The 25,812-nt window shown below is 38.5% G+C and overlaps 1 protein-coding gene across 2 annotated transcripts in view; it reads left to right on the top strand.

Moving 5' to 3' along the window:
* LOC120533585 (sodium/hydrogen exchanger 9-like) overlaps positions 1-25,812 on the top strand; it is a 447,557-nt gene that overhangs the window by 334,181 nt on the left and 87,564 nt on the right. For both annotated transcript variants that reach the window (XR_005634561.1, XM_039760513.1), the window contains exons 13-14: positions 11,332-11,380; positions 17,333-17,415. Coding sequence is in view for 1 of the 2 variants with exons in the window: in XM_039760513.1 (XP_039616447.1) it covers positions 11,332-11,380; positions 17,333-17,415 (132 nt within the window). In the remaining variant the exon portion in view is untranslated. The remainder of the gene's footprint in view (positions 1-11,331; positions 11,381-17,332; positions 17,416-25,812) is intronic.

Here is a 25,812-nt window from a genome sequence, read left to right as displayed (position 1 = left end):
TAACTGCCGGTTTCTAAGAACATGATACCAAGTGCACCCAGATGGGCATAAAAAAGTCATTGACGAGTCAGGGGTCTTGATTGAGTGTTTATTCTGTCTGGTTTTGTACAGACCTTCTTTAGGGAAGAATTTGAAAGCCAGGGCTCCGTATAAATCATAGTACAGACATGCTCATTGTACTGACTAATTTGAAAACTATTATTTTATTTTTTCCTCATTATTTAACCCTTACGGACAAGGAAGAAAGAAACCAATCTTGGACAGGCTGACACTTACTAACACATTGTAATTAAGGGTTATAAACATCTAGAGCATATTTTTGTGCTCTTTCTGTTTGTACATTTTGTTTTTGGTAGTTTTTAAAATATTGTATTGTTATTCTGGTGATGCTATTTTGTATTCTGTGTATTGAGGACTCATCACAATTTTGTGTCATGTCTGGCTGGGTTTCAAATGCCAATTTTATGTCTGTTTTGTTCATTTTTGATTCCTTTGTTTAGTTTAGTATTGTTGGTCATTTTAGCGTCTACGTATCTGTGTATCTTCCTTTATGTTCTGTGTGTTTTGTGGGTGATTCACCCAAGAGGCTAGCAAGGGGCTTGTGATGAGAGAGGTTCATGGAGTTCCTTATAAATAAATGAATAAATAAATTGATAGTCCCAAAGCATGCAGGCTCTAAGTGGGTACAGATACACCTATGAGCATGCATGCCCCACTCTGAGGTTGATTGGGCTGCTTGGCTGAGTGGATCAGTCAGGTGCCTCATTCACACGTCCAAGTAGGTGGAGGATAGCTCCTACACCCAATTACGGCTAATCAAACCTTTTGGATTTGTGATTGGGGCATTATTTGCTTTGTATTGATTTTTCCTCCATGGAGGTTTAGTTTGTTACAGAGCAACTTTGTAAATAAATCTTTTTATTAATAAAAACCTTATGCTGCCTTTTTTGTGACTAGCCAGGTTTTTGATGGTGTTTCCCCTTCTGGTGGGGATTTTAAGCAGTTATTGTGTTTTTTTATGCTTTGGGTCTCTCGAGTTCACAACATTTTATAACTATCTCTGCATAACAGATCACTTTCACTAGGCCTGTTGGTGGTCATGTGACATACTGAGAGATGATTCCTTGTGTATAAAAGATGGCAGTGCACTGCTGCTGACATCAGTTCATTGGATACTTCCTGTCAACAAAACAACATTTTTTAGCTTATTGGGCATGGACAGTTTAAAAAAAGACAGTGAAAGAATTTTTGCTTTATTTTCTAGCCTTTATTTTTACCTGGTTAGTTGGATTTTGTTATTCAATCCTTTCTCTGACATCCAGTATTTCTGACCATCTACCAATTTCAAATCTAGTTTCCACTCTGCTTTCCCTCCTAGGCATATTTTTTTTCTTGAGATAGAGAAACTGAAAGTTGCCTCTAAGAATACTTTAGTATAGGAATTTCTATCTGTCTATTGCACGTATGGCATTTATTGTTTTTTCCTGTTCATCCTTGTGCTAGTCTCCTGATCACGCAACCTTGTTGATCCTATGTGATCACAACACATGTCCTCATACAGTCGCCAATCAAAATGTAATCGATTTCTTTGGAGTATACCAGCAAAAATAACCTACACAGACGCAAAAAGAACAAAGTCAAGTCCAGGTTTCTCTGCGAGACTGCAGGATGAACTGCACCATTCTTTCACAGTTCTATAAATTCAGTGCCAAAATTAGTCCACCTTTTTAGCCGTTATATTGCTGACATAGAAAATATGTGAAATAGCTTTAATACTGCAAAAAAAAATCCCCTAATGCCTTCCATTTATTTTTAACCATTTGATGTTGCCTGGTTACTGGTCTATTTCTTCAGGCTGAAGGAAAGAAGTCGGGCACTCTTCCTCTAACAGCCCCCGGGCCTGCCTTTTCCTGTGACAACAATGGGCTTTCAAGGACGTAACATGGCAATTTGTCAATAAGTAGAGAGGTGCTTCTTATTTATTTTCAGCCCATTCATGGCCTCAAGCTTCCATAAAGCACTGCTAATATTGTAAACAAAGACAGAGTCTGACCTTACTCAAAATGTACTGATCTACCTGGAGAGGCAGCCACCCTTACACTTTGGTAAAGAAGGTAACAAAATTACCATTCAATTTTTTTCTATTTTTTTTTTTTTTGTTTTGTGGATTTGGTTGCTCCTGTTTTATTGGTTTTGAGATTTTTTGACTCTTTGATGACCATAGTCAGCCATGTTCACACTTTAAGCTTATACAGTACATACAGTATATCTATGCATGCTGTTTCTGCAGTACTATATCTAGAGACTACTGGATGACTTGCTCGCGGGCACATATATCAGGATTTTTATACCTGTCTGAATACCTTTCTTGAGTCCCGGTGTATGGAATGGGGGTGAGCACTGTTCCTCCACCTTAGTCTTTTGTCTACAGTGTGCCCATTAGAAAAGTTCATGAGAGGGACAGGAGGAGTAGGAGAAATGTCTTTACTGGAGAGACTTAGTGAGAGTGCAGTAAAATAGAGAAGGGAGTAGAAAGCCTTCATCTTACCATGAAGGTGATTTGAGGTCTGTGTAAAATCTTTGTGGAAATCACAGAAACAGCGACTTGCACAGAGTGACCCATGCCTCTTTAGACAGAAAGAATTACTGTAAGGTCAGAAATTATTTTCCAGATCAATATCACTAAAATTAGCCAAAATCTATAAAGATGTATCTTCTAATAGCAGAATTAGATTGTATGTCTGCAATGAACTGTGAAAAAAAAGACCTGTTGTAGTTCACCACATCACCATATAGACAAGCATGGAAATAACAAGCACTTGTGTTTTATATCTGGGCGTATAATAATATCCATTATTATATGAGCCTAGAAAAAATGAAAAAAAAAATTGTACATGTAATTATATACAGTATAGAGAAGGGCTGCCTCAGCATGTATCTATAAAAGTGAAAAAAGATAAAAGGTTATTCCCACACTGACAGAAAATAAGGAGGGAGGTTAGAGATGAAATGTTTCAACTTTATAGTCTTCATCAGCAGTAAGTACATCTGTTCAGGCTGTAATGGGATCAAAATTGAATCACAATCCTTGGAATAGTAGGGTAGCAGTGCTAACCACTGCATGACCGAGGCTCCATAGCTGAGAAGCCTAACTCTGTTTATCCACATAGGCTTGTTCATTCATTTTTGTTGAACTTTTTCATTGTGTTCTAACCCCCTTAATCCCACATCTCCCTACATAACTTTTCCAGCAATTTTCAGTCTCAGACATTATTTATATAATTTCAGTAAGTTGGAGACAGTTGAGATGTGAACTTGTAACTGCTAGTCATGTAGTTTGACATTTCCTGCAACTTACTCAGACCAGTTCTCAACTTGCTTCAACCAAATCAAACAGATTTGTCTTAAGTCGAAGAGGTAGGCTTATTTATCTGCAAAAGTTGACCACCAATGAGTGCTCAACCAAAAGTGTAGTACCGAGAATGCAACCAGAAGAAAAGAAGGTGTTTTGGGCAATGAAAATGGAAAAGATAATTGACTGTTTTGTGATTGTCGTACCACAACAGAATGGATATAAGAAAAAAGTGAGATCAAGGCTGTGGCTGAACTCGCAATACCTGGAAACTTTTTGCACAGCTACTAGACCTATCAACAACAACAACAACAACATTTATTTATATAGCACATTTTCATACAAACAGTAGCTCAAAGTGCTTTACATAATAAAGAATAGAAAAATAAAAGACACAATAAGAAAATAAAATAAGTCAACATTAATTAACATAGAATAAGAGTAAGTTCCAATGGCCAGTGTGGAAAGAAATATCAGGCAGTGTGTCATATGGCTATGAAAATGCGGCATGTTTACAGTACTTTGGAAATTTGAAACTGTGCTGAGAAGTCGTGAGGTTGTCATTTTATCTAACATCTGCTGCGATTCTTCATCCTGTATTTCACATCCTTAGGACAACGAGATTTAGCAACTACAGTCATTATGTAAAATGTGCTCGACAACTAAAGGCCATGTAATGTGTGTCATCTTCCATTTTACTTGTGGTCAACTATGTCTTCCTGTTGTTTTATGTCCAGATTATGTGCATGCCATCTACTGATCTGTACATGAACTGCTGTCATTCTGTTGTTCAGAAATGTCTTTATAAGTACAAAGTGAGGGTGAAACACAGCAATTAGAGGTCAAGCCCTTTATATGACACTCTTGAGCAATGTTATTATCAAACTATTGCTTTCTTTATTATTTCTTTTTTTTGTGCTGCTGAGTTTCTCAATACTTGACCACCTTTCCAACTATGTGAATAGCAGCCTTATTTTTTAGCAAGGCCCACCTTTCTTAAAATTTAAAACATAAGTTTATCTCTTTACCGTGACCATTTGCATGAGAAGTCGCTCAACCCCTTGGCTGCCTCCCCTCTCAGTCATCTTGTTCTGCTGAGTAACCTCACGCATTGTGTTGCTTGTGTGATCCAAGGGCACTTTTTTGAAACATATCCAACTCCCATTCTTCCAAGAAAATCACAAGCCGCAGATTATTTTCTTGCCGAGTACAACAGCTGAAGGCATATGCTGGTGTCTAGTCCATGAATGGTTCCCACCTTGTACTTCTGGGATTAGGCTGCAGCTCCTAACAACCCTGAGAGGCACAGCATCAGCCTGGGGTTCACAGCAATGGAATATTTGAATCCACTTAAATTTAATGTGCTACTATTACTTTCCCTCCATGTATTATGCCAGAGAAGTGAAAACACTAAGAAGCTTCTTGTCTGATGCAGAGGATGGACCATTTAAATCAAACATTTTGTGGTCAGCTTTCAGACAGGCTCTGATCTCATTTTTTAATTAAAAAAGGCCAATGAATGTCAGAAACCACTTTAAGTGTTTTATATCGTTTAAATACTCTGATTCGGGATTTTATTATTTGCAACATTTTGTTTTAAAGAATGCTATCTGTTCCTGTAAATCTCAATGTTATTGCTAGGAAATGATAAGACCAGCAGTATTAAATAAAGTGTTTAGATGAATGGAATCCAACAGCATTTGTGCTACTTGGTTTGCTTAATGCAGAATATGGTTGTGCTTTATAATGTCTCTTCCTTTTTGGAAAAGTAATTATGAAAATAACATAATTTTTAATCAACACATATTTAATATAGCACTTTTCACATTGCATTTTATGAATAAAATTAACATTGTTATAATCAATCAATTCATCTTCATTTTGTGTAGTTCTGTAAGCTCACTGTGACTTTCAAATCGGTAATTTCATGTCTAACTTGTTGGGCTGCATTCTTTGTCAGCTTCATTATAGAGCAGATAGTGACATTAAAATCAGTTTTAATGGGATGCCCAGCTGGCAAAAGGTTACCAGGGGTTAGCAGCACCAGATGGCTGAAAGAGAGTGGCCTAAAGTCCTGCACACATTTTCTGAAAGAAAGCCAGAACTACAATAGCAGTATGAAAGGCTCTACAAATGCCAGTGTAGAAACACGGGGTCCACTAAATGGTGGTAAGTCCTGCACAAAGACCTGGACACCAGTAGAGGTGAGAGTCAAAGAACCAAGATGAAGCTCAACCTAGAGTGCATCTAGCAGCACCTAGTGTAAGTCAAAAGCCAACCATGGATGATCTGTCACAGGGCATATTCCTTCACATCATCCTAAACCACTTGGACTATAGTTGGAAATTGAAGTGCCCTCAGAGATCACACATTGACATAGAGAGTGATTGGGCCAAGCCTGTCTTCAAGAGCCAGGCTAGCCAGCAATTTGGTTAGTCATGCTTCACTTTTTATTGAGGTATTTAAAAAGAAATAATGTGGTCAAAGTAACATTTTAATAGTTTGTTTTATTATTTTAGGTTTGTGAGTAGTTTAATATTATATTGTTTTTAAGCAAAATGAAAGAATGGTGATCTAGGTGATCCTAGATGTAGCTGTTTTTGCTGAATATTACCACATTTTGTATCCAAACAGCAATGCACATTATAAACACAATTTTGAAAATTTAAGTCTCGATTTGATGAAACATAATAAATACTGTGATCGGTTTGTGGGAATTCAGTAGCTCAACAGTCCCAACAAATGTTACAGATTAACAGACCTTCAAAAACAATCTTTTATTTGCAGAACAATATTTTGACTGTATTATCCACTGTGGATACAGTGACTATATCTTTAGTTTACGTGGTGCTTTTGGAGTGTTCTTAGTAAACACGTTCTCACAGGCAATCCATAAGTCAACTATTTTTATAGCACATTTCAATACATTCAGTGCTGCAGCTATTGTATTTCTCAATTAATACTTCTACTCCCAGTAACAATTTAAAATGTTTTATGCAAAATGAGACAAATATCAGATCAATACTAATGAATTGTGAAGATTATAAATATAACCATTTTATATATGAATCACCAGTAGCACTTCCTCTGATTTTAATAAATAATAGATGAAAAGTTGAAAAGAGAAAATGAATCACAGTTGAAGCACAATTTATGTCAGTATTTCTTAACTTTTTTGGTGTGTTGACCCACTTTTTCCCATGGTCCTCACAACCTCCAATCGGATCAAGAGAGAGGCCTCCTTCTTGGTGGTTCCAGTGCAGTCGTCAGAGCGGGTGAGTCCCCTTGGTGATTCCAGCAGGATCTTCAAAACGGGGAAATCAATCAAAATCATTGGAGCAGCAACCTTTAATGACACACCGCGCAATCCACTACCATTATTAACAAGAGAACTCACAGCCCACACCCCAAAACGGGTCACATCCCTATGGTTGAGAAACACTAGTTTATGTATGGTTAGTAACAATATAAAAAATAAGATTGGTAGAAAGACATTTTTGCCCTGATACAATATGAGAAAAATTCAGAGCTCTGGTACAATATGCCATGTAGCCTAAATGTGGTAATGGTGAACTTTGGCATTGACAGCATTTTAGTTTGAAGTCATGGTTGCCAATATTCTGCATGGAGCAGGCTGCCCTGACCTGAGCTAGTACATTGTGTTTCATTGCCAAACTGCCAGAATGCTTTGTAACCCAAGTGTGAAAATATTATTATTATTATTATTAACATAAAATTTATAGATGTATAGACCAATATAGACTTGGAAAAGGGGGGCACTAGTTCTTTTAACAGTTCTTGGTACATTGTACTGCTTTGTTTTTATTGTGCATCTATTGACAGAGAAACAAATCCTGGTTTATCCAAAATGAGTCACTTTGTGTGTGATAAATACTTTGTATTATAGTACATACCTATAGGATGGGTGTAGACCATGAAAGGTGCAGCATAAGAATTATCTCATTGTACTGTAACAGGCTCCAGCCATTATGTCACTGAAGAAATTAACGCTGTATATGCAACCCTTCACTGATTAGTGGGTTAGGAAAATTGATGATATGCAAATTGTCTTTTAGGCTATTCAGTTTCTTTTTCTTGTGTCTTTCTGTGTTTGTGTGCTAAAGTAGTAGGATATTGTACCATGTTAGCCAATATGGATGCAATGAGAAGTCAAACAAAAAGGGCTCAGGCCCCTTCTTCAGGCAAGTTGTTGCCTCGAAAGCTTGCATATTGTAAGCTGTTCAGTTAGGCATTGAAATATATTATTTTGCTTGACTTCTCCTTCAGTGTTAAATAAAGCCCAAGCAACCTCTTGTTACCAACATGAACTCTAGCTTCACATGAGGTGGAGAATTTTTCAGCATTATAACCCGACCATAAAGAATGACCCATTCTGTTGCTTCACATGTCACTCTGCAGCCTTGAACACTTAACTAGTGTTATAAGCACTTGGAAGGAGGAAGATGTTTAGAGATAAGTTTTGATTGATGGCAATTAACCACAGGAGGATTGTGACAGTTATAGGCAAAGGAAAATTTGTAAGTGAGGATAGGCGAGAAATTGAAATGCCTGAGGAGATGTCTAAACTGTGAGACCAAAAACCAATAAAACAAAGCAAAATCCTAGTCAAAAAAGATATGAAGCTAAAATTCCAATACTCTGTTAAGTTTCTTAGCCCTAACCAGCCCTACCATTAAATGTGTTTTTACTAGAAAGGTCTAACACTAGGATACCAGCTGCTGCATGTTACCATCCTAAACAGTGGTGGTGCAATGTTTAAGTATAAAATGGGGCTGCAATGATGTCTCTGTCACAATGCCAAAATAAACAAAAAACTAGAAATACATATCTAAAAAGTCCACAGATGTAATAAAAAATTTCATGACACTTAGAAAGTTTTTGCCGGCAGAGATGCTGTGTGGTCAGGTAGCTGAGGCCTAATGGACAATTCATTTATGTACTGAGCTTTGTTTGTCTCCATATTATTTGTCATGTGTTGATTTTGTTGACATGTTCAGCACTGCCATTCACCTTACCCTTGTGCTGTTTTGTTCCTCTGCATACAGCCGCAGTATTTTGTGTTCAATATAGTATAAAACTGCTGTGTTTTGTTTGAGCTGTAGGACTCACTTGAGTAACTAGCTGATTTGTCCAGTAGATACTGTCACAATCACCAGATGTACACTCACCTAAAGGATTATTAGGAACACCTGTTCAATTTCTCATTAATGCAATTATCTAATCAACCAATCACATGGCAGTTGCTTCAATGCATTTAGGGGTGTGGTCCTGGTCAAGACAATCTCCTGAACTCCAAACTGAATGTCAGAATGGGAAAGAAAGGTGATTTAAGCAATTTTGAGCGTGGCATGGTTGTTGGTGCCAGACGGGCCGGTCTGAGTATTTCACAATCTGCTCAGTTACTGGGATTTTCACCCACAACCATTTCTAAGGTTTGCAAAGAATGGTGTGAAAAGGGAAAAACATCCAGTATGCAGCAGTCCTGTGGGTAAAAATGCCTTGTTGATGCTAGAGGTCAGAGGAGAATGGGCCGTCTGATTCAAGCTGATAGAAGAGCAACTTTGACTGAAATAACCACTCGTTACAACCGAGGTATGCAGCAAAGCATTTGTGAAGCCACAGCACGCACAACCTTGAGGCAGATGGGCTACAACAGCAGAAGACCCCACTGGGTACCACTCATCTCCACTACAAATAGGTAAAAGAGGCTACAATTTGCACGAGCTCACCAAAATTGGACAGTTGAAGACTGGAAAAATGTTGCCTGGTCTGATGAGTCTCGATTTCTGTTGAGACATTTAAATGGTAGAGTCAGAATTTGGCGTAAACAGAATGGGAACATGGATCCATCATGCCTTGTTACCACTGTGCAGGCTGGTGGTGGTGGTGTAATGGTGTGGGGGATGTTTTCTTGGCACACTTTAGGCCCCTTAGTGCCAATTGGGCATCATTTAAATGCCACGGGCTACCTGAGCATTGTTTCTGACCATGTCCATCCCTTCATGAATACCATGTACCCATTCTCTGATGGCTACTTCCAGCAGGATAATGCACCATGTCACAAAGCTCGAATCATTTTAAATTGGTTTCTTGAACATGACAATGAGTTCACTGTACTAAAATGGCCCCCACAGTCACCAGATCTCAACCCAATAGAGCATCTTTGGGATGTGGTGGAGCGGAGCTTCGTGCCCTGGATGTGCATCCCACAAATCTCCATCAACTGCAAGATGCTATCCTATCAATATGGGCCAACATTTGTAAAGAATGCTTTCAGCACCTTGTTGAATCAATGCCACGTTGAATTAAGGCAGTTCTGAAGGCGAAAGGGGGTCAAACACCATATTAGTATGGTGTTCCTAATAATCCTTTAGGTGAGTGTATAAAAATTCTTTTATACAAAATTTGCTGCTGAATCACCCAACATTTTACAAGCAACAAAGAAGGAAACTATGAAAGCAGCCTATTATACAGTGTTTTGTTAAAAAACCTCACTAGGCCCTATTGGTAATGTGAAAACGAAACTAAATGTGGGCTCTTTTTGGTCAAAGACACATGAGTGACACAAAACCAATGCAAAACACATTTTGCCTTCCATGAGACCTGAAAATTAGTGGCTCAGTCTATTGCTTTATTGAGTTTCTCGTTGACCAATGATGTTGTAACTGTCACGATTTATTGTGATTTTGAGTCCTCCACGGCCAACGAGTGTTTATTTCAATTGTTAGGTCCACTTCCAGCTTTGCTAGGGGGTGTGGCCTCCTAGGTCAGGAGTCATGCATAATTGACTCAATGGGATAAAAGGATGACAAGTGCAAAGCCTTATCCAACCTACAGATACCAAATCTTCAAAGTATTTAAAGTTTATGTTTGTGCTCTTTTCTCGTGTGTTGTTTTGGCTTTGACCCTCATGTTCTCACAGCCACGATTATTGTCTCTCATATTGGGCTTCAGCTTTATACAACTTACAGATTTTGCTCAAAAATGTATCTGCCAGTTCACTGAGAACGGTAACAGTGCTGACAAGTTACATCCAACTGGGGGTGGCATCAGCACTGAGTCACCAACAGTATGAGCTGATTTTCCAACATTCAGGTTAACAGCTTCAGCACCAGCTGTGTGCCACAGTCACTTGAACTCCAACTGGTGCGGCAGCAGTAAGCAGCCCTTCTATGGGCAGTGATCTACCTAACAAAATTACAGAAAAGCATGAAAGTCTATTGCATTGACACTGACAAGCACCACTCAGGGTTACATGATAAACTTTTAGAGTTTTGTTCATTATTCTGTCTTTATTTGTCTGTCATTTCTGATAGCCTGGCCCAGCTATCAGTGATGAATACTTCTCCATCTTTATTTTATCCACCACAGAGTAACATTTATTAGGTAATAAAGCTTTAAAGCCTTTTGTTCTGAGACACTTATTAATTAAATAGATGATTCATCCACTTCTGAAGCTTTAGATAAGATCTCTAGTTCTTAAAAAGATAATAATTGTGTTAATCTCACCTTTTACAGGCTCTCACATTTCCTGCCTCTGTATTTAAATCCCTTCATCTGAGACTTAAGGCAGACATGTGAATATTTTGATACCATTAATTATTCTCACTTATCATTCACGAATATTTTCTTCACTTTACTTTTGACTTCAGTGCAAGTGTGCCCAAAAAATGAGATATGTGATCATTCCCTGGTCTGAGGACTCTTTGATCTTTGGAAGTTTGAACAGTGGTGTAGGGGAGATGGTGGAATAATGTTGGAGGAGAGGTCACATCATGTTTCCACCAGATTGTTAATTTCACCTTGGTGAAACAAGTAATTTCAATGTATTCTGTACACGTGACAATGAACTTGAACTTGAAAAGCAGGGATTTTCTGTTATAAATCTTTCAGCCTGTCACTTTCTCTGCTGCTGCTCTAGAGCAAATGTCACATTTACTTATTTTAACTCTTTCCAGGGTTGGTGTTGATCCTGATGAAGAAATGAAAACAGAAGTAGCCAATCAGGTAATATACACATAGAAAATTTTGAACTGAACTTCAGATTTTTCATTAACTTTGCCGCAATACCACACTGCTTTGGAAACCTGTGGCAAGATAGTGTCAGTGCCTAAAGAGGTGCCAGTCCCAGCAAACTGTTATGCTCTATCAATGAGCAAACCCTTGACCATACCTCTCATTTGCTATTGACCACCTGAGGCTGTTGGCCTTTATGCAGGAGGTAGGGGAATAATGGAAACACCACATGAAAGAGGAGTTTAACTTTACATCGCAATTATAAATGCAGCTGCAAAAGGTGAGTCATATTAGGTCGACTGCCAATTAGCAGTGTGTGTCAGCTATGAAAGAGGTCTGAAAATTAGCACTTGAATATGTGAGTTTTCAAAGCAACATGGGTCAACTACTGTAACAGAGCTCCAAAGAGGCCAAATAGTCAATGCCCTAATTGCAAGGGCTTCAGTCACAAAATCTGTGAAAATAATTTATGAGTCTAGGGTTATGGCCTTAAAAAATAATGACGACATACAGTATGCTGTCATGGACAAACTGCCTTAGCAAAGAGAAATGGCCTTCCCAAGTTGAAAGTCTCAGACAGGGATAGAAGGACCCTTTATGTGAGTTTTGCTAAATGCTACAGAAGTACAGCCTCAAAACTTTACCACAGTATTGGATCAACACCTTTGTGACCCAGTCTCAACAAAAACTGTTATGTAATGATCATCGCAAAGCTGGGATTTGTGCCAGCTCTCCCATTTGGAAAAAAAATCTTATATTCTAAGCCTCACATAAAAATATCTAAACATGGAACTTCCCACAGTAAAAAAAAAAAATAGTATGGCCTGATGAGTTTTCTTTAACACTACAAGAAAGAAGAAGCTTAAGATCAATTAACTGTTGTTGAATATGGTGGGGGCTGCCATCTTCAGTCATGAGATCTATTAAGTACTTTATGTGGTAATAAAAGCTAAGAAATAGACTGTTTAACCTGAACAGGTACATTATATGATGCAAACAGTGTTCCATCATAATGTTCTGTTATTCCAGGGCAATAATGCACACCTCTAAACTAATTCAACTATGGTTTTAGTCAGCACTAGCTTAAACTCAAATGCCTTCCATGGCCTCCCCAATCACCAATTCTACACATCATGCAATCTTTACGGAAGGTTCTTGAGCTCAGAGTGCAAAGTCAGTTTCTCTTTTATCCCTCAAATAAATTGAGGCTTTTCTTTTGGATGAATGATTCAGTATGTGACTATACTTGGTTCAGGATTTGTATGTCAGCATTGTAAGAAGGACCAAAGCTGTTCTGAAAGCAAATGGTTACCGTGCTTCTTATTAAGTCATTACTTTTAATATAGTACTAGACGTTTCCATTATTTTGTCATTCCCTGATATTTAAACAATTTCTTTAAACATAGCCATGGCTTAATTTAGTCTTAATTTAAGTGACTCCACTAAGGCCGAGCGATACTAGGAGCTTTTAGAAGCCTGTAATGTATACATACAGAAGATTTTCTGAGTTCTAAGATTTGGCTCTCCATCTGTATATTTTCAACAACATAGCAAATGCCAACCCATTCTTTGCATTTGAATAATGGAAAAAAAATCTACAACCAAAGAAAGTACAAGAGAGAGAGAAATAAAAGACTGTGACAGGGGGCGCCAGAGAGCACCAAACCCAAGACACAGTAATAGACCAGACATTATATGAATAAAATAAATTATATTTATTCACAAGGCACTTCTTCTCTCCAACAATCTGTGCCACAAAATCACAATAAATTTAATAATAACTAACAGTTTTTCCTCCTCTTTTCCTCTACTAAGTGTTGCCCACTGCCTCCCAACTCTGACTTATCCATGTGTGGCAGCAGGCTCCATTTTAAGCAGGACCTGGGAACGCTTCTGGTGTCATGCTGTATCTTCCGGGAAGCACTTCTGTGCCATGAAGAAAGTATGGACATCCTACTCCGACAGCACCCTCTGTTGGCCCATAGGTACTCCTGCAGAGCTGTATTTCTGAACTTCACCTCCCAAACACCCCTGCAGTTGTCCCAACTAGATTCCTGTATCCTCACTGCCTCCTAGTGTATGGGGGATGGAACAGCACCCTAATCTCAGCTTCCATTTGTCCATTTATTAAAATACCGGCCTGGTCCAAATTCATTTCTCTGCCCTCCTGGCAAATCTGTTTACATTGTCCCAACTGTGTAATGGAACAGCCTCAGATCAGGCCAGGATGCCCGTTCTCCTTCTAAAAAGGTTAAACGTTATCAAATTCTCTTTGATATAACAAGTGCATTTGGATGACATAGATGACATAGTCATAAACGACTCTGTAATACCTTTAGCTCACCAAATGTGTAGTTTGTTGGTGGCATATAGACACTAAATATCAATTCTCTGGCAAAACATTAATAAAGTTTTAAAATAAAAATAAACCTAGAGTACCATATTATGAGCATTATTATTTCCATTGTAGCAGTGATTCAGATTGTTGGGACTGTGCAAATGAGGTTCCATATTTTATACAATTTGTTGATTTTATAATTTTTTCGGGGACACCGTTTTAATGCCACTTTGTAGCATTATGAGAGCAGCCATTTTGTGTGACTGTTTGTGTTGGTGTTTCCATTTTTGGTTTAAATTTTTGACTTTACCCCATTGGAACAATCTATTCATCCATCAACCAAATCCACACATCTTTGGGATGCAGTAGGGAAGCCACACAATTTACAGCAAAGCTCTTAGAGACCAGGGGCCTCATGCATAACGCCGTGCGTAGAATTCACACTATAATATGGCGTAAGCACAAAACCGGAAAAGTGCTTACGCACAAAAAAATCCAGATGCATAAATCTGTGCAAACGGCAACTTTCACGTTCTTCCACTACATAAACCCAGATCAGCATGAAAAGTAATGCACGTGCATGCACCTGCTGTACCGCTCCATCTCCTCCCATAAATATGACTCTGTGAATATGCAGATCACTATAAATAGCCCTTAAGCTCAGCGTTCTGTTAAAAGGCAATGGCAAAAGCACGGGGGGAAATAGAAGAATTTCAGTGAATACCAAGTGGAGGCAAGGAAAAACGTACTATTTGTTGGTTTAAACAATGGTATAAATAACAAAAGGAAGTTGATTATAGAGTGTCAAAGAAACTTGAAAGCACAAGTTCACAAAGTCGCACAGTGCCCGAAATAAAAAAGTTGTCAGATATCAAAGTTGCCGTGAAAAGGCGAGTCGTAACCCACCGTCTGAGTTTCATATGAAAGCTTATTAAGGTACAGAGTAAAAAAAAATAGGCACACAGTGGGGACAAAAGCATGAAATGTCAATTTTAATCTCGAAATTTCCACTTTAATCACGTAGTTTATTTTGTCATTAAAGTAGAACATCATAAACTTCATCTTAAAATCGTTTAATTTACTAGTTTCTCAATTCCCATCGTAGCTAAAGTAGCACATTAAATGCTTCATTTTGTATTTGATCTTCTATGTGCTCTATGTGTATAAATCACTACAAATACTACTATTCTCTTCCTCTGACAGGCCACAGAATCCATTACATTTGCAATATTATAGCTCTCTGAATAATTAAAATACTGAGATGTATACTTGATATCATTTTCATGATGATAGGAATTAAAGCATGTTATTAAACATGGAAACACGGTGACGCAGTGATTGTGTGTGACCTTCAATCAAATAATTTATTGCAGTAGTACTGTCTCTTTCAAATGTACTAACCCCCAATTCCTGTCCTTACTTTTCTTTCTCCAAATACCCAATCGCCACACAATCAACTCTTTAATAGACGTTAAGCCATCTGTAAGCTTAGAACGCCGATTCTTCAAAACTTTTAAGAAACATTGAAATATCTTCATAGTACATGTTTAATTATTCTATCCTTCCAGTGTCACGCCAGTCCCAGCAAGCATACAGCGCAAGGCAGGAACAATCCATGAACGGAGCACCAGATTCTTGCTAGCACAGCGACACCGTGTCCTCATATGTTTAATTATTAACAATGTAGATTATTTAAAGGAAGTTAAAATTTTACCTGTATAATATAATAAACATGTTTTGCTGCATTTCATCTTAAAAATGATATCGTCATCATATGTAAATACATGCTTTATAAAGTGTCTCAGGTTGTGCAATATTACAACTAGTACAATTTTACAGTGAGGTGATTGTAGTAATAAATATAAACAGTTCTACAAGGAGCACTTGATGGACTGATTGAGTGCATTTATAGTTCATGGGATGAAATTGTTTCTGAACCGTGCAGTCCGTACCGGAAAGGCTCTAAAGCGTTTGCCGTGTGAGAGCAGTTCAATAGGCAGCATGGATGAAGCAACGTGTGCTTGATGCTGTATACCAATAATTCTCTTTCCGATCAGCTGCTGTAGAGCTGTGATTCCACACTCAAATACAGTGATATAAATACTCCGAGTGGTGCATTGAGAGTAATATGGAAAAAGATGATCCACTATGACAACCCCTAACGGGAGCAACTAAAGCAGCTATGGTATTTTAAATAGTTTGGCCATTCCGTGGACCATTATATTGTTACAGGTTAATTACAATCAGATACATTACACTAATAAACAATATGCAGTTAATTTCAGTGTTTTTATAAAGCCGCGTCAGGGATGTGGATCTAAAGACAAAAGGTAACCACACTGGAACAGTAGCAGTGCTTTGACGCTGGGTGCCACCAGTCTGCAAAACTGAGCGCAGAACTTGCGCATGCTAGGGTATGAGCTACCGTGAAAATGTGCGTGGCTTTACGCAAAGTTTAGTTTTATACATCGCGATTTGAACATGGAAACAGGCTTACGCAACATTTTTGTGCGTAAGCACCGTTTATACATGAGGCCCCAGGCCAGGAGTGGAAGCCAGTCTCATGGAGCTGTGAGGCAGCAGCATTTACCTGTCTTTTGCACCCATGCTATTCTGAATAAATCACAAGAATGAACAGCAGTTTTTTCTTTTCATCAGTCTATAATGAGGCACACTGGAAATTATTTCAAGGAACTAATTAACATCAAATTAGCAGTTTTCAGCACTCCATCAACAGTAAGCTCAGATGCTTTATTTTTTTAAAATCAATTTCCTCCTCCACATTAGGGCATAGTGAATGGGAATGGACTCTGTCTGACTGTAAGCAATGCCAGCTTTCTCAGTTCTGTTCTCCCTCACTCGGTGTACCATACATCTTTGCTGTTAATGCAAGTGGATTAAAAAGGTAAATCCTGGGGCAGCATCCTTAGCAATTAGAAGTATAATCCACCTCCGTTTCATGTGTTTAAGAATGGAAGCCAAAGAGAACAACATTATTCCCCATAACAGTTATTCAGTACTTGGTATTTTCAAATCACACTTGTTTCAGTTTTAAAAGGATAAAACTCTTTTTGTGTCTGTAGTTAACCCACTTTTAAGGTTATCCTTCCCACTGAAATATCTGTTTCTGTGGCTTATTAGCTACAGATAATCTGAAAGCAAATCCATGCCTTAGGATCTTAAAATAAAATAGAGTGAAAGCAGCAAACTTTTTATCTAAACTTTTCCTATTGGCAACATATTGAGTGGGAAAACATATTCACATATTCCACTCATCGTGGCCTAAAACACTTCCAGTGTGATCATGCAGTTGGCTGAAGCATTCTGAGACATATTGTTGTGTTTCCTTTAAGCTCCTGGACTGGTTGTGAAGGCGTCCTACAGTGTGGTCCTTGCAGTAGCACTTTCCTTACCAAATAAAATAAATCAAGACTTCACATTTCCAGCTTGAGCCTGTTGTTTTTGGCTGTTAAGAAAGTGTTTAAGCAAACCTGACAATGATGGTGACCAGGTGTCATTTGCTGCTTTGAGTTCTTTTTTTATAACATTGTCAGACCTTCAGGCTTTTTGGTCATACTATAATATTCCTTTGTTTTCTTTTACAGGCAGCCACCGGGGATTTGGGGACAAGTGTGACACAAGCAGAAAGTGCATGGCTCTTCAGTATGTGGTACACCTTTGATCACAAGTATCCTTTTTATAATTCAAACCACCATAATGGAATGGTTTTTAACTTTGTGACTTCATCCAAATCACTCTGGTGAATCTGCTGTGGGAAAACGTGCTTTATGACATTAAGGTATAAGGAGTTTTGAGCTCTCTTGTGTTTGTGCTGAATGGCCTTTGTTACCTCCTAGCATGCCTCACTGCATTCTTGTGAACCTGCCGGTGGATTCGACAAAAGTCACATCTGGCTTTTACTTTTGGGCTTTGCCCCTTTTTTCACAGTGGATTCCATACTTTTTGTTAGCACAGTTGGTGAACAGGATGATGCCATTATAATGGCTGGTTTTGTCTTATGGTGATTGGATAATTCTTTGCTGTAGGCAGACACATCTTTACCGGGGTATACAGTAGTTCTAAGACAGAGATTTCTTAACCTTGTTCTTCCAGTAACTTCCCTTTACCCCCACAAATCACCAGTCCAGTGTGGGTTTGTGTTGGTGGAGTTCACTTTCACTTCAGAGCAAGTAGTTATCAATAAAAAGTCCATGATTATTTTATAGAGCATGCTTTAAAGAGCTGAGATTTTAGCCAGTGACAGGGGCTGCAGAACCTGCATACGTACATCATTATTTGCTATTTGTTTTTTTAATCTTAAAATTTGGTCTGAAATATCAGCAGCAAAGCTGCATCGTTTTTGGTATAATACTGTACTATGCAAACAAGGATATCCTATGAAAATTCTTCAACCAATATGAAAATAATACAAGTTGTGGGTAATCTAGATGGTTTAGCCTGATTTTGGTGTCTTGCTGTCATTTCCATAAAGCCGTCTAGCGTGTCATAGGTTGGTTGCATTACAGATTCCACGCTGCATATTGCCCAGGTGCCTTTCTGGGATGATGAGGTTGGATGATCTTTGGTCCAGTTTGCAGCATTACTTTGTCACAATTTTAATGTATATGTGCACACATCTGTAGTGGTCAGGGGCCGCTAAGATTCACACAGTCAATGTGACGGTGATTTATTTATTTTAGTGGAGGAAATCCCAGGGACACCCCCAGCCTTGGATCGACCCACACACACTCACAACAGAGACCAAATAAAGCACACTGGGAACATTAAACAATTAAGAATATAATGAAATTAAATTAACTAAATGAAAACAATAATACCACCCCTGACCCCTTCGGCAATATTACATTTAACATATAAACACAAACAGCACACAGCAAAGTCCATGGAAAAACCAAACCAGATGAAATGAGAGGTGACGAGATTAAGTTTAGAGATCTGTATGTTGAAAGGGAAGGGAAAACACAGTCCTACCAGTAGTTGCTGAAAGGATGAAGATGGATGAATGGTTCAGGAGCACTCCTTTTCTTGCGGGAAAGCCATTGAATCCAAACACAGTCCTCAGTACACAGGTAGACAGACGATCCAGACCCCAACAAATGAATACAATCCAGGACACAATGATTAAATATAGCTGAATTAACATCAGGCGGTCCGACAGATAAATGCAACATACAACGTACAACAACAAAAACAACATTCTTCTCTTTTGGCCACCTGCCCTCCTTTTAACCTCATTTGACCAACTTTGACCCCAGCAGCCCCTGCATGGACTGCTGGGAGATGCAGTTCTAACTGATAGTAGCACTGTTACACATCTATCTAGGTGATACAAAACTGAAGTCATTCAGTTATGAATGGGAGGGGCCATCTTATCTCGTTATCAATGTGCTGTTTTAATTTAAACAATTAACAATGTTTCTGATGTTCAATTGCAGTGAAGATTTTAACAGCATCTTATGAGCATTTTATACTACTGCATACAATCAAGCTGAACTTATAGAACAAGAAACTAGAAAAAAGAAAAAAAAAGTCAATAAAATAAAAAGAAAGAAGGAACAAAAAAAAAAAACAGAATTCAACCCCCTCCCAAACTCAAGAGCATTTTAAAGAGTGATTTTTTGAATGCTTTTCTTTGACTTACTCCACCCCTGGTTTAAGAAAAACATTAACATGCACTTGGTTATTCCAGTGAGTGGTGCAGTGGTAGCGCTGCTGCCTCGCAATTAGGAGACTAAGGTTCGCTTCCCAGGTCCTCCCTGTGTGGAGTTTGCATGTTCTTCCCGTGTCTGCGTAGGTTTCCTCCGGGTGCTCCAGTTTCCTTCCACAGTCCAAAGACATGCAGGTTAGGTGTGTTGGCGATTCTAAATTGTCTCTAGTGTGTGCTGGGTGTGTGCGTGTGCCCTGCGGTGGGCTGGCGCCCTGCCCGGGGTTTGTTTCCTGCCTTGCGCCCTGTGTTGGCTGGGATTGGCTTCAGCAGACCCTTATGACCCTGTTTCTCTTTTCTCCTTTCATCATATCATAGCCAGTTACACTAAAGAAAAATTCCTGCTAAGGCAAATCTCTTGGTATTGTGTTAAATGCAGATTGGTCACAATTTCTAAGAGCATCAGATTAGAAATATTTTAACCGGAGCACATATACTTAACTTTACCAGTCTAAACAAGTATTATTATAAAAATAGCTTTAATCTTCAACTGACTGTAATTGTACATGTCACGTTTGAGTTTCGTTCTCAGTTTTTGTCACATAAAAGCCCAGAATGATACATTTTAGTTAATCAATTTCCAAATTACAATTCCCCTTACTTTTAAACCAAAGTTGCACTTGTTTTTATATTGATGTTGCCCATTGGCACTACTAGTGGTTGCCTAGCGCACAGCACAGTAGCTAAAGTGACCTAGGTGATTTACATGATTGCTTAAAGCATATCACCTTGGCAGTGGCACACTGGTAGTGTCCACAAGTTAAATATATCATCTAACCCATGTTCTGATTTTCTTTATTATCTATCCATCAAATCTTCAGTAGTCTACCATGGTAGCAAGGCAATTAATAATTCCTGTATTATTATATGGGTTGGAGACGGTGGCACTGACCGACCAGAAAGCAGGAGACAGAGCTGGAGGTAGCAGGGTTAAAGATGCTAAGATTTGCATTGGGTGTGACAAGGATGGACAGGATTAGAAATTAGTACATTAGAGGGTCAGCTCAAGTTGGACGGTTGGCAGACAAAGTCAGAGAGGCGAGATTGCGTTGGTTTGGACATGTGCAGAGGAGAGATGCTGGATATATTCGGAGAAGAATGCTAAGGATAGAGCTGCCAGGGAAGAGGAAAAGAGGAAGGCCTAAGAGAAGGTTTAGGGATGTGGTGAGAGAGGACATGAAGGTGATCGGTGTAACAGAGCAAGATGCAGATGACAGAAAGATATGGAAGAAGATGATCCACTGTGGCGACCCCTAATGGGAGCAGCCTAAGGAAGAAGAATAGTAAATGAAATGAATATTATTGTGGCTGTTTTTATTAGATAATAAATTTGTATTGTTAATCGACACATTAATTTGTTATTGTTCTGGCAAACTTTAGTGAGAAAATTCTTTAGTGCTTTGTCAAGTCCTTTTGCATGTCATTGGAATGAGGTTTGGTATCTACAGTAGGTTTTCGTTATGCAAACAGTGGTTTGGCAGTGGTCTGATTGAGGAATTTGCATATAAACTATTATGGGAGTAGGAATCCATGTCCATAATAGCAGAATCTACAACAGAAGGAATGAGCTGAATGGTTAACCCCCTCTCTCCACTGTAATTTCCTTGCTGTATATTCTAATGTTCATAATGTACGCGCCCAGGCTCCAGGAGGCTTTTACAACCCACTTCTCAGCATGGTTCACTAAGTTATCAAGCTTCTTATCATTGTCTCACAGGGCTTTGTTTAAATAAAAACGTATTTCTGTCCAGTCCACCTGATTGTCAGCTTTTTGTACTGATGTTACCCAACAGAAGAAGAGTACAGTGTTTGTAAATGGACAAGTCCTTTGCTGCAGCTTTGAAGCTGCCTTCTCTAATGGTATAGGGAATTAAGCAGTGGCAGATTAGCACAGCTAATTTGGAGAGGAATAATTTTACTTATATTGGTGTCTTTCGTTTTGCTTTATGAGAAAAGTTAAGCTCCTAACTTTTCTTATAACATAAAGTGATGCTTCAAAAGCTTCTTCCCTGCTATTTCATTGAGTGTAGGATCTTTGCCTGACTGGATTACCACCCCGTCAGTCAAACATAGCTGGACTTTTTAATTGTAGTCTCCATCAGAATCAGGAAAGGCCCATCAACACTTGTATCAAACAAATGCGGTACAAATTCCTTCCTTTTCTGACCTGTTGTTTTAAGAGTTTAATTAGAAATAATTAATCTTTTTTCCTCAAAAGATGAGCTTTAAAGTCAGCTCCTTGAAGCTGCACAGTCTTCTGAATTGTAGTCTAGCTACGCCTTTCTTTACTTAACTAGGCCCACTTGTTTCTTGATCTTCATGGTCGACCTGTTCAAGAATACTTATCAAAGATGTTTCATGGTATGAATTTTCCTGCAGAAGGATATATTCAGTGTCTTGTGACTCTTTGTTTTGAGACAGCTCCTTAGTTATGCTGCTATACTATTTGAAAGTCAGGGTGTCAAATCGTGTGCACCGTAAGTATAGCTTCAACTGGCTAAATTGTTATGATCAACAGCATTTAAACAAATTAAACAAAATGGCCCCCATAACAAGAGCTTTTAAATGAAAGATGGTAAAATGAGGCTTGCAAAGGTGTCTGTCTTGAAGACTATTTTTAAATCCTCCTACTGAGCTCAAAATGACAGAAACGAATAACATAATTAAGAAAGTATTTCTGTAAGCTGACAGAATTAGCTTTTGTGTAAAAGATTGTCTTAAAATACTTGGGTGGGGTGGGGTTCGAAAATCACTGGCACCATCCAGCACGGCACACCCACCCTTGGCTTTACTAGGTCACAGAAAAATCAGGTTGTCCCCTTCTCTGCCTTCTCAAGGTTGCCTTTTGTTAAAAAGACTAGGTTTTGGTGAAATACAAATTATTATCCCTGTTCAGCCTTCATGAGCCCCTCTGCTGCCACCAAGCCACCTTCAGGAATAGTTTTGGTACCTTGCCAATGTCCTTTTGCACTAATCTTGATATGGTGCTTTGTGTGATTTTCTGCCATTCCACATACCCCTATCTAGCCCCCCAGTATGTCAGTATTACCTCACCGTTGGCATTGTTCATGTCACATTACTACCTCTTTTTGCTTAGAATATCCTCTACTATCACTCAGTATTTTACTATTGGGAAGGTAGGCAACATAAAACTCTTTGTTTGATTTTTTTTATTTTTATTACTCAGATTTGTTTTTGTTTACCTGTGTTTCATTAATCTAAAATATGCTTATCATAGTGTTTGTCTTTCTTTTTTTTGTTAATGCAGCATCCTAAACAGTGACTGTCAGTTCATTAAAGCAGACTAATGTATTTCCAGGCACAGCTTTGATTTTCAGATCCATTTTGTTGTTTGGTTGATTAGTCATATTTGTATGTGTGGCTCGCTCCCTCTGCATCAGTGTCTTTCTTTCTTCTTTCTTTCTCGCCCTCTTTGCCTCTCTGTCTCTTCTCCTCACTTCTAATTATGGACTTGATTTGGTTTTGTTTTCCAACGGCAGTTCTGTTCATTAATCTTATGAAACCTGACAGTTCTTTAGTTCGGTAAGGACAAGGATCTGCGAAAAACACAGTAAACAAAGTGCAGTAAGGTGGACTTTGTGTGAATTCTGATTTTAGCATCTGTGTGCTCTATTTGCTGTCATTTCTTGATTTTTTGTCAGGTCTTTTCCATCTTTAGTACCCCTATTGTCTTCTATTTTTCATTTCAGTTAAAGGTTTAGTGAGCTTATGCCAACTTATGTCCTCAACTATAAATTGCCTCAAAAAATAAAGTTTATGTAGTAAAGTAATTTTTTTAAAAATGCTTTTCTTGTCCCTTTACTACCCCTTTTTACTTAGAATATCCTCTGCTATCTATCACTGAGTATTTTGTTTGAATACTTATTTGTTTTGGAAAGTAGGCAATATAAACTCCATGTGGGGCTTTTATATTTTTATTTCTCAGATATACATTGTGCTCTGTATGTACATTCCATCCATTCATTCATTTATCCTTTTTCAGAGCCACTTAATCCAATTTATGGTTGCCAGTGGCCAGAGCATATCCTGGCAAGAAAACCATATAGATAGGACTACAGTGAAAATGGGCTATATGAAACTGTTTTTGTATAATTTAAGGAATCACATTCCTACATGGTTTATTAATAATTTTATTTGTATTTTTGACTGACTACCAGTTGTTTTGTAGATTTTTTTCAAGGGCTGTCCTGCCTAGAAGGCACAACTGGAGCCAAATGGCAGGTAAATGGTGGCAGAGCAGTCCCCCGGAATGGTTGTGCACATGCAAGCACAAATAGAATTCGATATTCATATCATCAGATGGTAGCTTGTAATGTTATTTTTTCAGGCCACACAATAGTCCTCCTGTAAGAGACCTGAATGGACATTCACTTGAGTAAACTAGTTCCTTTGTATGTAACTGAGACCAGGACTGCGGATGCCTAGAAACAATAGCTGCCAAATGACGGTTCTGGTTGTTTGCCACAAAAGTATTAAGACTGAATTTTAATTTTTTTTCTGAAAAGTGACCTTGGGAAAACAAGAGATGAAAGGTGGTGTTTAAGAAAGTGGGATAGCTAACTTCTTATGATAATTTATAAAATGCCCCCATTAGTAGGGCCAAAAGTAGATAGATTTATCAGTTTGTTGTATATTTCTATCTTTTTTAGTATCAAGACTCTCCTCAGTGAAAGATGAGTCAGGACAAGACACTGTTGTAGAATGTGCCAAAGAAATTAAAAAGTACGGAAGTGTTGTGTTGATTAACAGATAACTGCAGAGAATGGATGGACAAAGGGAGAACACAAACAAAAACATTCTAATAAAGATATAAATGTAGAGAAAAGTCAAGCAAAATGACATAGAAGGCATGTTGCTTTGTCATATCTTTATTACTAGGGTGTTGTACCATGTTAGCCATTATGAATGTAGAGAAAAGCCAAGTAAAATGACACCTTTTATTGGCTAACTAAAAAGATTACAATATGCAAGCTTTTGAGGCAACTCAAGCCACTTCTTCAGGCAAGATGTAATACAGAAACTGGGGTTCCCTGTGTTTATATACACACTAGGACAAGTAACAACATTGGTAAATCTTTAAATGAGAAATCCATCCTTCCATCCATCCATCCATCCATCCATCCATTTTCCAACCTGCTGAATCCGAACACAGGGTCACGGGGGTCTGCTGGAGCCAATCCCAGCCAACACAGTGCACAAGGCAGGAACCAATCCTGGGCAGGGTGCCAACCCACCGCAGGATGAGAAATCTTAAATGTAAAAAATTAATAGATTCATTTAGACTGGGGTTAATTTAACAAGAGAAAGAAGAACAATGTACTGTATGTTCAAGATCTTTGGATAAGATAACTGTCCAACAAAGTCTTTTGAAGTTTGTAATGAGTTTTTCAAAACAATGTGGATCTGTAGACATGTCGTTTGTGTCAGTCTGAGAGATGTAAACAATCCTCATATCTGGCCATAAAACTCTTGTCTCTATTCAAGCCATGTTGTAATGTATTAAATTTTAACATGAGTTTAAATTCCCATTCTTTTCTCTCTTGCTGTGTTTTGAAGTTGCCCATAAGCACTGCGACTTTAAAGTCCCTATTACAGTGTCCATGGCTGTTGAAGTGGGCCACTACAGGAACATCTGTGTTGCCATGTTTAATGTGGAATCTGTGTAAATTCATTCCCTGGCGGAGTGTTTGTCCAGTTTCTCCCACATAGAGTGCAGTGTCAGGACATTTCATGCAGAGAATTAGGTAGACCACAATAGATGATCTGCAGGAAAATGATCCCTTAATGTGATGTTCAAGTTGGCAATTTGGTATAACTATACGGTCTGTATTATTAATGTAGGCATACGTTTTACATCTTTTCTGTAGGCAGGGAAATGTGACATTTTCTGTTGGTTCACGTAGGGAGCTTCGGACAATTACTTGCTGAAGGTTTGGTGGTTGTCTCTATGCCAGGAGGGGAGGTTCAGGAAGTACATTTTTCAGTGTTTGGTCATTGTTTACCATTGGCTGAGGTTCTTTTATCATTTTTCGAAGTGTTTCAAGATGTGGGTTGTAGGTGACAACAAGGGGGATGTGGTTCTTGTTGTCTTTGTTTTTAAATTCCAGAAGGTTGTCTCTGGGTATGGTAGTAGCTCTTCTTACTTGAGTGTCTGTTGTTTTGGAGGTGTAACCTTGTCTGATGAAATCTTGTCTGCTGAGCTCCTGCAGTTGTTAATCCCGGTCTGTTGAGTCTGAGCAAATATGATTGTACCGTATTGCTTGGCAGAAAATTATGGAGCGCCTTATATGCTTGGGGTGGAAACTATCACTTCTTAGGTAGGTCCGTCTGTATGTTGGC

The sequence above is a fragment of the Polypterus senegalus genome, chromosome 1 (genome assembly GCF_016835505.1).
Source record: "Polypterus senegalus isolate Bchr_013 chromosome 1, ASM1683550v1, whole genome shotgun sequence".
NCBI lineage: Eukaryota > Metazoa > Chordata > Cladistia > Polypteriformes > Polypteridae > Polypterus > Polypterus senegalus.
Note: the sequence above shows the minus strand (reverse complement) of the source record. Positions and strands in the feature narration are given on the sequence as shown.